Raw genomic sequence first — 13,500 nt, 5'->3', positions numbered from 1 at the left:
GTTTGGATGAAGATGCCAAGTTACTCAGGCTCCTGGCTCTCCAGATGCTTCATCACACTGGTCTTCCTCCAGCTGCCTTTGCACATGTCAGGTAAGAGTTTCTGAACCTCTTCCCTGCCTGGGACATTGGGCAAAGGTGTCCAACAGAGTCAGGGACAGCACTCTGGGGAATGTGTACTGCACCATCTGCAGCGTGGCCCTCGGCCAAGAGAAGACCGTAGCCATGGTCATAGGAGATAAATGCAGGGTAGGAAAAAAGCTTGAAGTCCCTGGTGGTTCCAGAGAAAACTCCTATGCTAGTTGAAACTTAAGAAAGCAATTTGGGGGTTTTTAAAATACTGTCAATAACAAATGTTTATTGTGGACAATTTGAAAAAATACAGAACATTTTAAAGAAAACCCTAAATGACCTGCTGCTGCTGTTGCTAAGTCGCTTCAGTCATGTCCGACTCTGTGCGACCCCATAGACGGCAGGCAGCCCACGAGGCTCCTCTGTCTGTGGGATTCTCCAGGCAAGAACACTGGAGTGGGTTGCCACTTCCTTCTCCAATGCATGAAAGTGAAAAGTGAAAGTGAAGTTGCTCAGTCGTGTCCGACTCTTAGTGACCCCATAGACTGCAGCCTACCAGGCTCCTCCGCCCATGGGATTTTCCAGGCAAGAGTACTGGAGTGGGTTGCCATTGCCTTCTCCGCTAAATGACCTAGAACCTCATAAATTGGAAAGAACAACTGCTAACATTTGGGGGCATTTCTTTTTTTTTTAACCATTAAAAAACCTGAAACATAGTTAATTTACAATGTTGTGTTAGTTTCAGATGTATAGCAAAGTGATTCAGTTTTACATAGATCTATATATATAGACATACATATGTCTACACACTATATATAATATATATACACACTATATATGTCTATACATACGTATATAGTGGAGGGATTTCTTTGAAGACTTTCTTGTATGTCTGTATCTCTGTGTGTTTATGTGTTTACGTGTATGTATTCTTCTGCTCAGGTTTATTTTTCCCTCCATTTACAATGCCATGAACATTGTTCACCCATGTCCTTAAGTCATTCTCTGCAGCATGGTTTTTAAGGGCTGCATAGTATTTCATTGTGTGGTTATAGCATAATACAATTATTCAGATCTCCATTTCTAGACATCTGAAGGTTTCTATTTTTTCCTTATATTATAATAAATGGTGCAATGCACATCTTAGCACACATTTTGGGAAGTGATTCTGATTGTTTTCTTAGAATGTGTTTCTGGAAGTAGAATTAATGGGTCAAAAGGGTATGACTCTTTTAAAGACTCTTGAAACATGGAGCCCTGTGGCAGAGCAGAGTGGTTTTAGAGCCAAGAAAGACTGTGGTCTTGGGTCCCAGATGGGGAGGAGTCATGGATCTCTGCCAATCTCTTTTGTCTTTTCTCTCTCCCCCGCTTCTCTTATTACTGTCACTGTCTCTCACTAAGAGCTAAGTACCTGATCTCATTAAATCTCCCAAGAACCCAATGCAATAGAGTTGGCAGGCCAGGCTTGGTGAGCCTCAGTCTCTGGCCTGGGGTCATGCAGTGCTGAGCGAAAGACTCGCATCCAGCTTATGCTCTTCGCCGCTTGTCAAAGAGCCTCTTCTGCTGTTATTTCCTTCTCCACTTTGTCTCTCCTTTCTCCTTTCTCTCCTGCTTAGACATTTGGCTTGCTGCCGTAGCTCTATTGAAATTGGTTTGCCCTGGCCAATAGGGCTCAGGGAAAAGGGTTTACTGACGGCTGTTCTATCCTGGAGTGAGGATTTGAAGGGGAAGCAGGTGGGTGCTCACAAGATGATAGGGGATTCCTGAGGGCACACCTCCAGTTCTGCAAAGTCTCTGGGTAGTTTTTCCATATAGGGTAGGGTGAGATTGTGGTTTAGGTGCTGAGTTTTTTTTTTTTGTCTTGTCTAACACCTTTTATTCTTTTTAAATTAAATTTATTTGACCATGCTGCACAACATGTGGGATCTTAGCTCCCAAATAAGGAATTGAACCCATGCCCCCTGCATTGGAAACAAAGAGTCTTATCCACTGGACCACCAGGGAAGTCCCTAGATGCTGAGTTTTTTTTTAAATTTACTTTATTGTTGGCTGTGCTGTGTCTTCCTTGCTGCCCATCAGCTTTCTGTAGTTGTGGTGAGCAGAGGCTGCTCTCTAGTTTTGGTGCTCGGGCTTTTCATTGTGGCAGCTTCTGTTGTTGCAAAGCACAGGCTGTAGAGTGCCCAGGCTTCAGTAGTTCCTGAGTATTGGCTCAGTAGTTGTGATGCACGGGCTTAGTTGTCCTATGGCCTGTGGAATCTTCCTGGAACAGGGATCGAACCTGTGTCCTCTGCATTGGCAGGAGGATTCTTAACCACTGGACCACCAGGGAAGTCCAAATTGCTGAGTTTGACTCATTGTCTTCAGGCAGGGTCATTGAAACCAATCCTGAGAGATAAACATCTCACTTTAAAGTCATCCCTTGATCATCTGGGCTTTGAGTTGCTGAGAGAAGCAGAGCCCCTCACCATCTTGGCTTAAGGTGTCTCTTGAGGTGACAAAGGCTGTGGGATGTGCCTGAGACACCTGCCATTCAAAGTGGGGCCCTTGGCATGGGAGAAGCTCTGAGTGGGTGGTCACAGGTGGTTTCTGTTTCAGCCGAATCTCCAGGGAGCTTCTCGCCATCAGCCGTGGCTCTTACTGTGATCCTACCTGTTCTGGGGATTTTCATCATGGTGGGCATTTACATCATCTGGAAGCAAAGAAGGTCAAAAGGTAACTGAGTGGTAAGGGAGCCCAGACTGGCAGGAAATAGTACTGCAGACTCTCTAGGGAAAGGCTGGGAGGATGCCGACACAGATTCAACAGTTATCGGTAGGTTGTCTGGGAGAAAACTGGTAAAGCCATGCTCTCGGAGTCCACATTGCAGAGCGGATCAATAGGAAGCTCCTGGGCAGGGCTGTGAATTCTCATCTTTAGAGAAATTAGCACATAACACATCATGCCAATCTTCTAATTAATTAAGAACTCCAGTTGTATCCATTGGATGAAACCCTTAATAGGGTTGCATTTCATGGCTCTCAGGGTTGCAAAGGACTTTGAAAAATCACATAATCCAACACTCCTTTCTGCATCTGATGGTTTGAAGACCCTCTAATCCTTTCTAATGGTCAGACACTCATAGTGACAGGGAGCAAAATCCTGCTCAGGCCACACGCTGGTCCCTGGCTCACTCTGCAGCAGCATCTGCTGCCACCTTTTTAGAAAAGCTGCTGCTGCTGCTGCTGCTAAGTCACATCAGTCGTGTCCGACTCTGTGCGACCCCATAGATGGCAGCCCACCAGGCTCCTCCGTCCCTGGGATTCTCCAGGCAAGAACACTGGAGTGGGTGTTAGAAAAGGGCCTTCCTTAAAAAAAAGGAAAAGACCCTTCCTTAAGCTCACATCTCTCTCTCTCCCTTCCAGAGAGGCTTCTCTATGAACATGCGATGGAGGTAGGTAAGTGTCCTGGGCTGGGTGGAGATGTTTCTCCGTTTGTTCATTTTGTGTCCCCGGGACCCACTAATCTAAATTCTGGACCTGCAGATCCTGGCATCTGCTGTCCTTGCTGGTGACAGTAGTGGGGTGGGGGATCAGCACCTGTCATTTCCACTTTCTGATGATTCTTTTTTGTAATCTCTTGCCTTCCAATGTGTTTGGTGATTTTGTCTGTGAACCCATGGCTTGATCTGATTCTGGAAGAGTCATGTAGGTCTAAGACAGGGGACATGTTTATTCATTCAACAAATAATTGATAATTCTCTACTAAGTGGTTCAGACTATACCAGATGCTTGTGACACGATGGTGAGTGAAAGTGGGCACAGTCTTTGCCTTCTTGGAAGCTTTGATCCCGTCAGGGAGGTACACCTGGCTTTAATAGTGAGACAGATGCCACAGATGGAAGTTCTGAAGGCTGGAGAGACGGTGACTGGGTGAAACTAACCAGACTTCAGGGATAGAAGAGGACTTTCCAAAGGAAGTGATGTTTGGCCTGGAGGATGGACTGACATGGGGGAAGGGAGCACAGAAAGCCACCCACAGCAGAAGAGCTTGAGAAAGAGACATGGTGCCTGAGTGAGGGGAAGGTGGCAGCAGATGCTGCTGCAGAGTGAGCCAGGGACCAGCGTGTGAGGCCCTGGGGATCCCATGAAGGTCTTCATCTTTCTCCTTGGAGCAGTGGTGAAGCTGTGAGTGGGATATCCCGACCAGAACTATGCTTCCAGAAAGCTCTCTCTGGCTGCTGTGTTGAAAGGAGACCAGAGGGAGGAGACAGAACGTGAGGGCAATTTGGGCCACTCTTTCTGGCATCCTGATGGGAGGTGATGAGGGCCTGGATCAGGGAGGAGGAGGTGGAGGTAGAGGAGGATATGTTCAAGAGCCCTAAACTCAGTAAGAAGCAGGGATCCTCAAGAAAATGGCATAGAATCTCATTTCCTTTTACTTTCCTTCCTCTAGAAAATCTTCTCTCAGACCATGCAAAAGAAAAAGGTAATTATATGTATAGCATAAAGGGCAGGGAACAGATAGCATATTTTTTCTCCTTCTACATAAATGCTGACAGTCGCTTGTTAAACATACAATATACATGTGTGTATGTGCATACACACGCACACACTCCCCACACATATCTCCTCTGTTCGTATTATTGGACTTTGCTTTCCAGTATCAAGGGTTGGTAGCTATGGGTGAGGGGATGCCTGTGGTCAGAGTTCATTGGTCCATTCATTGGCTTTTCCACCAATCACCTAAAAAGAAGATCTATATACTATGTAAAAATATATTAAAATGGTATATGGGGGACTTCCCTCGCGGTCCAGTGGTTAAGAATCTGCACTTCCAATGCAGGAGGCACAGATGTGATCCTTGGTTGGGGAACTAAGACCTTGCAGGCTGTGTGGTACAGGTCCCAATTTTTTTTTTTAAAACAAGGTATTACAGGGTGTACGAGAATCTCAAGGATCCATACAAACTTTGCATCGACAGAGGTGGTGCGATACAGTGGGAGGATCGTAGGTGCTGGAGTCAGCAGCAGCTGGTTCAGATCTGCCACTTATAGGCCTGGCTTAAGTCACTTTACTACTCTGAGGTTTGGTTTCCTCATCTGTAAAACTGTGATAATAAATCCTCTCACCTGATTGTTTTCAGTATTATCAAAGACAACTTAAAAAAAAAACACCCTCCTGTTACAATTCCTGAAACCTTTCTCTTATTACCATTTTGTCTTCATTAATTAAATGCTTGCTCTGGGCCACTGAGGGTAAAAGATAGAACCCTGGATTCAAAAAGCAGGTGGGACTCTGCCCTTTGAAAGTCTATCTGGGAAGACAAATCATTGTCTTCTAGCTCAGAAATGGCTCCACATGCAATGATTTCGGCATCTCCTCCCTTCCCCCATCTCATCTCCTCCGGGCTGGTTAAAGTGTGGGATGCAGCCTCAAGGATGCAATGACCGTGCAATGACCATCCTGTCCTAGAAGGGAAGGGACAGTGTGGGGTAGTATGAAAGCCTCCAGCTAGGAGTCAGACAGACTTGCGTGTGAATCCTGCCTCCTCGGCCACTTACTAGCTGGATAATCTGGACAAATTTCCATGTCCCTCTGAGCCCCAGGCCACCACTCTGTAAAATGGGAATAATCATTATATGCACCTCACATTGTTGAGAGGATTCAAGACCTACGTCATAAGAACAGGACACAATGAATGGAGGCTGTTGGTAGTGAGAATGATAAAATACTGTCTTGTTGGGAGGCTGTATCATATTCAGCTTCACTGCCCCAATGCCCAGCACCTAATGCATGCCCAGCCCTTAGCACAAGGCTGACAGTAAACTCAGATGAATAACTTCAGCTCTGTGGTGGGGCCAGTGCTGAGTGGAAACGTGGACGGGTGACCCTTCCAGAGAAGCTGGAGGCACTCCCCCACAGCACAGAAGCATATGCACATGTCCCAGACCTCCTGGGGTCACAGTTCTTCAGGGAGGGCTACTGTAGAGAATAAAAGAACATGTCAGTAAGTGGACAGTGGGTCTTCAGCTGGTTTTACACCATAGATATTACGGCGTGTTCAGTCATGTCTGACTCTCTGTAACTCCAGGGACTCTGGCCCACCAGGCTCATCTGTCCAAGGAATTCTCCAGGGAAGAATACTGGAGTGGGTAGCCATTCCCTTCTCCGGGGGATCTTCCTGATCCATGGATCAAACCCAGGTCTCCTGCATTCCAGGCAGATTCTTTACCATCTGAGCCACCAGGGAAGCCCAACAGTTATAAAAGAGCAGCAAGGCATACACTTATGGACACTAGTTAAAAACATATGGAAAAATTCATACAGACAGCGGAAAGGAAACCAGACAGACAAAGGGAAGGGAAGAGGAACCACAGTCAGGGTAGTCCAGGTCATCTGGAAAGTGGAACGGGCACTAGTGAATTTCCACATCTGCCCTTAGGGAGATGTGACTGGACTGGGGGCTGATGGGATCATCATCATTTTTTCCACCGGCGGGGGGGGGGGGGGTGGGGGGGGCGGTGCGGGGGTGGCATGATGAGCCCTCCTGCTCACTTGTGCTTCTTTCTCTGTTTTCTAGGACGACTCCATAAAGCCCTCAGTAAGTTCTGCTTCTCATCTGTGCTCCAAACCTTCTGCAGACATCTTTGTTTTAGGATGAGAGTCCCAGATTCACCTCCTGGGCAGAAGAGAGGGGGCAAGGGTACTTAAAGCATATGGGTTGGGAACTTTTTGGCTTCATAAAGGCCTCTTTTTTTTTTTTCCTCAAATATTCCCTGCTCCTGTTTCCTGCACAGTTGTTATCTGGTCTCTAAAAAGGACATGTTTTAGCAAGAAGAGAGGTACCTCCTCCAGGTGAAGTCATCAGGAAGACACTGCTATCACTCAGGCATGACATTCGGTTAGGTGGAATCCGAGGTAGATGGATCCTCATTCAAGTGAATATACGGAGCAGTGCTTCTCTACCCTTTCATGTATGAGAACCTCGTTATAACAACAACTACCCCAAATCCTCAAACACGTGACGTATCTATATGATTTCACACTGAGAAAATATGCATTAGCAAATCTAATGGAAATTCAATACCAGTTTTAAATGAATCTATATTTTATTTTTCTCCCACAACATTGTATACATTTACGTGAGATGCGTTGTACGTTCAGTCTGCAGGTCATTTTGGCTCCCATAGGAACTTGCTGACCCTCTGCATTATCGCTGGGGACCCGGGCTGGGAGTCATTGCGGTTGAAACACTGTCATGGGGGAAGGATCTGCTCTAGGAGTGTGGTTGGGATGGGACTGGAGCATCACAGGCATGTAGAAGCCCTCATTCTGATTTGTCAAATTGTTTTTATTCTCTAGAGAAACTCCGGAGAGAACTGAGTAAGTAACCCTGCTCTTATAACTGCCATAACATCTTCTTTCCTGCTGATTCTGCTTCCAATGAAAACTCATTCTCTGTGTTTCTTCTTTTGTAGAGTTAAAAAGAGCTGCAGCAAACTCAGGTGAGATGCACTTTCCCCATCCAGCCCCTACTCATCCTTCCACCATTCCCCACCCCCACCCTGTATCAGAAAGTCTCCATTTATTTCTCCGTCACTCTAACAATGCCTTTTTTTTCTGTCTTTCAGGCTGGAGAAGGGCCCGGCTGCACTTTGGTAAGGTACACCAGTCAGATGGATCCACAGTTGAGAGCCCATGACTCTGTTCCTTTAGGAGGCAGACTGTAATTTTAACAAATTTTAAATCTAATCTGTTTATCTGTAATTCAAATTTTGACAATCTTTTATTTTGGGAGGATCAAATTTAGATTTAGAAAGTCTCCTTTCTTTTAAAAACACTGATAAATATTTGGTTTACTCTTCTTAAGGGTATTTTATGATTTTTGAGATTTTTCTTAGGTTCATTGGTTATTTGTATTTTCTCTCTGTGACTTGTCTGCTCCTGTCCTATTCTGGCTACTTTTCAATTTGTGGGGACTTCTTGCAGTATTAACCCTTGGTCGTATTTTTCACACAGTATGTTTCTGAGTTTTTCTTTCGCATGTTAATGTCCTCTTTTGAAGCATGAGTGTTTTATTTTTCTGTGGTCAAGTCTATTCGTCTTTTCCTGTAGTCTCTCCTGTGCTTTCAGGTTGAGCACTCCTTCCTTTCCCACTACTGGACAGCTAGTCAGTGCTCCTGTCTCTTTCTGCGCATCTGCCACATCCTTCTTTCTCTGAAGATCCGTTTCCTTGGTGAGTGGTGCTTCTCAGAGAAGAGAGTGAGTTGGGCAGCAGCCCCAGCAATGTAGACTACAAAAAGGTTTCATAGTTTTATTTGAAAAGATTTGCACATCTCTTCAATTTTTTTCATAGATCACATTTTTTGTTGCTGTTTGAATGAGACCTGTTATTTTCACTGCTCTTCTGCCCTTCCTGTGTTTTCCAAGATGCTCATCCCCCTTCCATTCAGAAGGTTTTTGTTTAGGCAGGATCAATAGAATCCATGAGTCGGCCCATTGAGAAAACACCGGGTCACCTCTATTGACATTCTGGGAACTCACAAACCCTTTTCACTCTCCCAGTCTGATTCATTCCCACTGCTTAACTGAGTGTGCATTTTGTGGATTTAACTCTCCAAAATGAGCCTGTTTTTTGACTTGGGGAAGGAAGGAGATTCATTGTCACCCTCCTAATCCATAATTTTAAGGAAGTTATCTCTCTACATTAGCATTTTAAGATGATGATTATAAGCAATAATTTTAGTTAAGAAAATGAGCATCACACACTCATTATCTAGTGCATTAGCTCATCAAATCTGCACAACAACTCTCCAACATTGGTGTTGCTATTATTCCCACTTTACAGATGAAGGTTTAGAGATGAATAACAAGCCCAGTATCACATAACTAGTGTAAGACATAGCTGGGGCTCCAATATGCTATCACGCTACTGGGTCTAACATCAAAACTTGTTTATTTTCATATGTGAGAGTCCTTTGGACCAGCAAAGACAAAGGCAATATTTCTTAAGGATTAAGACAGCTTCACAGACAGATGAAAAACTTTGCCCTCTTTTACTTAATCCACGAGTAGATCTAGAAGACTGGACAATGTATTTTTTTTTAGTTCCAGGACATGTGGGGATGAGGGCACCATGGTTGCAGACCTAGAGATGATTATTCCCTCCACAGCTACTCAGAGGTCGCTGGAGACTTAGCTTCCTAAACCTCATCTCTCTGTGACTCTCTGCAGTGACTGTGACCCTGGACCCAGATACAGCGCATCCCAAACTCATCCTGTCTGAGGACCGCAAGTGTGTGAAGCTTGGAGACACAAGGCAGCCCGTGCCCGACAATCCCGAGCGATTTGACTTCGTTGTCAGCGTCCTGGGCTCCGAGTACTTCATAGCTGGCTGTCACTACTGGGAGGTGTCTGTGGCAGACAAGACCAAATGGGCCCTGGGGGTGTGTAGTGAGTCAGTGAGCAGGAAGGGGAAGGTCACCGCCTCGCCCGCCAACGGACACTGGCTCCTGCGACAGAATCACGGGAATGAGTACGAGGCCCTCACATCCCCGCAGACCTCCTTCCGCCTGAAAGAGCCCATGAGGTGCGTGGGGATTTTCCTGGACTATGAAGCAGGAGTCATCTCCTTCTACAACGTGACCAACCAGTCCCACATCTTTACTTTCACCCACAGTTTCTCCGGCCCCCTCCGCCCTTTCTTTGAACCTTGCCTTCATGATGGAGGGAAAAACACGGCACCTCTAATTATCTGTTCTGAACTCCAGAAACCAGAGGAATCAACTGTCCCCAACACAGAAGAAAAAGGCCAGGCTAATGGAGATGTGGCCCTGCAAGTGGACCCTTTCTTGCTCCCTGCTCAGGCATCAGAGCTCATCCCACTCAGAGATATGATCCTGTCCTGGTCTTCTGACCTTGGCCCAGCCCTTCAGGGGCTCAAGGTTCCTTCTTTTTAGGGATGGGCCTCGTCACCTGATTCTCAGACTCTCTAGCCCAGTGCCCTGGACTTCAGTCTTCTGGCCCAGTGATTCTGGACCATCTCCTCTCCTTTCACCCAACCCAAACCCCTTTATGGTTTCTCTTGCACCACCTTTCTCCCAGGGCTCAGTTTTAGAATTTCTGGGAACTTGAAGTTTCTATTGCCCTGGAAGAATTCTTGAAAACCAAATGAACAATCAGATTAGGTTTAGGTGACAGTGTAAAATGTGTGTCACTGAGATATAGGGACTCTGTACTCAAGGGGCTTCTTAAAAGCCTTCATCCTGCCTCATCCTGCACTCAGGCTTGTAGTTATGAAGTTAGGATGCCCAGTCCTGACTTATCACATCAAGAATTGCTTTTCTCCTTTTCTCAGTTCAGGCCTCTAACCAAACTTTTTTTGGATCACGTACTGTTTCTTCTTTCTTCTGGAATATAGAGCAGAGGGCCAGAGGGATTTAAAAAAAGAAAGTCATTGTTTTCTATTTCCTTGATGCTATCTACAACATACTTTGGTGACAAGCAGAACTAATATATGGGTGTGTTAAGTAACTCAGTTGTGTCCGACTCTTTGCAACCCTATAGACTGCAGACTCTTCCGTCCATGGGGATTCTCCAGGCAAGAATACTGGAGTGGGTTGCCATGACATCCTCCAGGAAATCTTCCCAATCCAGAGATGGAACCTAGGTCACCCACATTGCAGGCAGATTCTTTACCATTTGAGCCACCAGAGAATGTTTTCAAAGCTAACTTGGTGATAGCCAGGTATGGGGACTTTAAACGTGGTAGCCGTAACCTTAATTTTGAAAAACCTAAGGATCACCATCAGGAAGATAGGAAGCAAGGCTTCATACAGAGTAGCCCAGCTGTGTGTGGCCTTGAAAAAGCAGCTGTGAGTGAGGCCCTGTGTTACACTGATCCTTTTGAATCCCCTCTGAGATTCAGAGAGGAATTTTTTGTTTGCTTTTGTACAGTCCTTAAATAAAAGCTTGGTATTTGGCATGCTCTTATTTTCATTGGGAATGAGAAGTTGTGGGGAAAGGCTTTGGGCTGATAAGCAAAAGGCACATTACAAGACTGCTTTTGAAGAGCCTTGATTCCACCCATGAGAGTTTAACCACAGTTAAAAATAAAGCCACAGTTTTATTTCTGAGTCTGCCTTCTCAGTATTTCATTTATATCCATTTATAAAGTCGTAGTGTATGTGGGCAATTTATATTTCACTCATCCATATTTAGTTTCAACCATAATTTGTGACTATCCCAGTCTTAAAACTGATTCACATTGTTCACACTGGTTGCACCCAAGAAAACTTACCAACAGGAAAGAGAACTGACATTTGTGGTGGTAGAAGTATTACATATGTTAACTTATTTAATTCTTACAGTAATTCAGCCAGGGATTTTATAAGGGAAGGAAATAATGCAAGGTGGTAGAACTGGGTTTATAAACCTAGTGTATCTGTCTCTGAAGACAATACTCTTTTTTCTCTTTGCACTGAAATACCTTGAAGATGTGAGAGGATTGTAGAATTTTAGTCTACATATTTGATTCAGTTCAGTTCAGTTCAGTCGCTCAGTCGTGTCTGACTCTTTGCGACCCCATAAACTGCAGCACGCCAGGCCTCCCTGTCCATCACCAACTCCCGGAGTTCACTCAGACTCATGTCCATTGAGTCGGTGATGCCATCTCATCCTCTGTTGTCCCCTTCTCCTCCTGCCCCCAATCCCTCCCAGCATCAGAGTCTTTTCCAATGAGTCAACTCTTTCGTATGAGGTGGCCAAAGTACTGGAGTTTCAGCTTTAGCATCATTTCTTCCAAAGAACACCCAGGGCTGATCTCCTTTAGAATGGACTGGTTGGATCTCCTTGCAGTCCAAGGGACTCTCAAGAGTCTTTTCCAACACCACAGCTCAAAAGCATCAATTCTTTGGCGCTCAGCTTTCTTCACAGTCCAACTCTCACATCCATACATGACCACTGGAAAAACCATGGCCTTGACTAGACGGACCTTTGTTGGCAAAGTAATGTCTCTGCTTTTGAATATGCTATCTAGGTTGGTCATAACTTTCCTTCCAAGGAGTAAGCGTCTTTTAATTTCATGGCTGCAATCACCATCTGCAGTGATTAGATTTTTAAAAAATTAAACCTGAAAGAAAAAAGTCTTAATCCTGGATAGTGGTCTTGTTGTGTTTGAATTGATGAACAAAAGTCAAGTTTAACTAAGTAGCACTCAGAAAAATCCCTGTGCAGGGACTTTGGGAAACTGGAGGTGGTTCCTTGGCCAGGGAATGTTTAGCTTCTCCGACAAAGGTACTGGATTAGTAGGTATGGGATTAGTTGATCTTTCAACTCCCTTTCAGGGGGAGGCATAAATTAGGAGTACGGAATTAACAGATATAAACTAGTATCCATAAAATAGATAAGCAACATGTATTTACTGTAACGCACAGGCAATTACACACAATATCTTGAAATAACCTATCATGGAATATAATCTGTAAACAACAACTACTCCTTATCACTATGCTATATACCGGAAACTAACACATTATTGTAAATCACCTATACTTCATAATAAATAGACGCCTTTCCAGTTCCCAAATCCTTTGACTTTAAAAACCTCCAGTGGGGCGCGGGATTCTGGATTCGGGGGATGTCTACAGGACCACCAAGGGTGTCAAATTTAGAGTGAAGAAGAAATTCTGAATTCATGGCCCCTAGGAGATCATGTTGGAGAAGGCAATGGCACCCCACTCCAGTACTCTTGCCTGGAAAATCCCATGGACGGAGGAGCCTGGTGGGCTGCAGTCCATGGGGTCGCTAAGAGTCGGACACGACTGAGCAACTTCCCTTTCACTTTTCACTTTCATGCATTGGAGAAGGAAATGGCAACCCACTCCAGTGTTCTTGCCTGGAGAATCCCAGGGACCGGGGAGCCTGGTGGGCTGCCGTCTATGGGGTCGCACAGAGTCGGACACGACTGAAGCGACTTAGCAGCTGCAGCAGCAGCAGCAGGAGATCATGTGGAGAAGGAAATGGCAACCCACTCCAGTGCTCTTGCCTGGAGAATCCCAGGGACGGGGGAGCCTGGTGGGCTGCCGTCTATGGGGTTGCACAGAGTCGGACACAACTGAAGTGACTTAGCAGCAGCAGGAGATCATGTAGGTTAGCGCTACATAGCCTACTACTTACCACACTGGTGGCCCACACTTTGGGCTTTTAACGCCGGAGCGCAGCAGGAAGCCCTCGACTTTAGAGGGAATCCAGTCTCCACCACTAAATTCTAAACTTCTCAAATTTCTTCTCCGAGCCTATTATCTTCCACAGGACTACAACTCCCAGCAGGCCACTCCCAGGATTCTAGCGTTGTGGCAGCCAGTAGAAAGGAAAGGGAATCCTCAGGAACCAATCCTGAAGAGGTAGGGCGGATCCTTTCCGGGTTCCGGTTCCGGCTCCGCCCCCCGGCTC

General features: G+C 45.5%; 1 protein-coding gene across 1 annotated transcript in view; it reads left to right on the top strand.

Moving 5' to 3' along the window:
* ERMAP (erythroblast membrane associated protein (Scianna blood group)) overlaps window positions 1-11,183 on the top strand; it is a 35,139-nt gene extending 23,956 nt beyond the window's left edge. Inside the window, exons 2-10 of the mRNA XM_010803775.3 lie at window positions 2-91; window positions 2,666-2,782; window positions 3,472-3,504; window positions 4,502-4,534; window positions 6,629-6,649; window positions 7,411-7,431; window positions 7,527-7,553; window positions 7,680-7,706; window positions 9,283-11,183. Of these exons, the coding sequence (XP_010802077.2) occupies window positions 2-91; window positions 2,666-2,782; window positions 3,472-3,504; window positions 4,502-4,534; window positions 6,629-6,649; window positions 7,411-7,431; window positions 7,527-7,553; window positions 7,680-7,706; window positions 9,283-10,007 (1,094 nt within the window). The 3' untranslated portion in view covers window positions 10,008-11,183. The remainder of the gene's footprint in view (window position 1; window positions 92-2,665; window positions 2,783-3,471; window positions 3,505-4,501; window positions 4,535-6,628; window positions 6,650-7,410; window positions 7,432-7,526; window positions 7,554-7,679; window positions 7,707-9,282) is intronic.
* Window positions 11,184-13,500: the final 2,317 nt, after the last annotated feature.

The sequence above is a fragment of the Bos taurus genome, chromosome 3 (assembly GCF_002263795.3).
Source record: "Bos taurus isolate L1 Dominette 01449 registration number 42190680 breed Hereford chromosome 3, ARS-UCD2.0, whole genome shotgun sequence".
In the NCBI taxonomy this organism is placed as follows: Eukaryota; Metazoa; Chordata; class Mammalia; order Artiodactyla; family Bovidae; genus Bos; species Bos taurus.
This window is presented reverse-complemented; position numbering and strand designations above follow the sequence as displayed.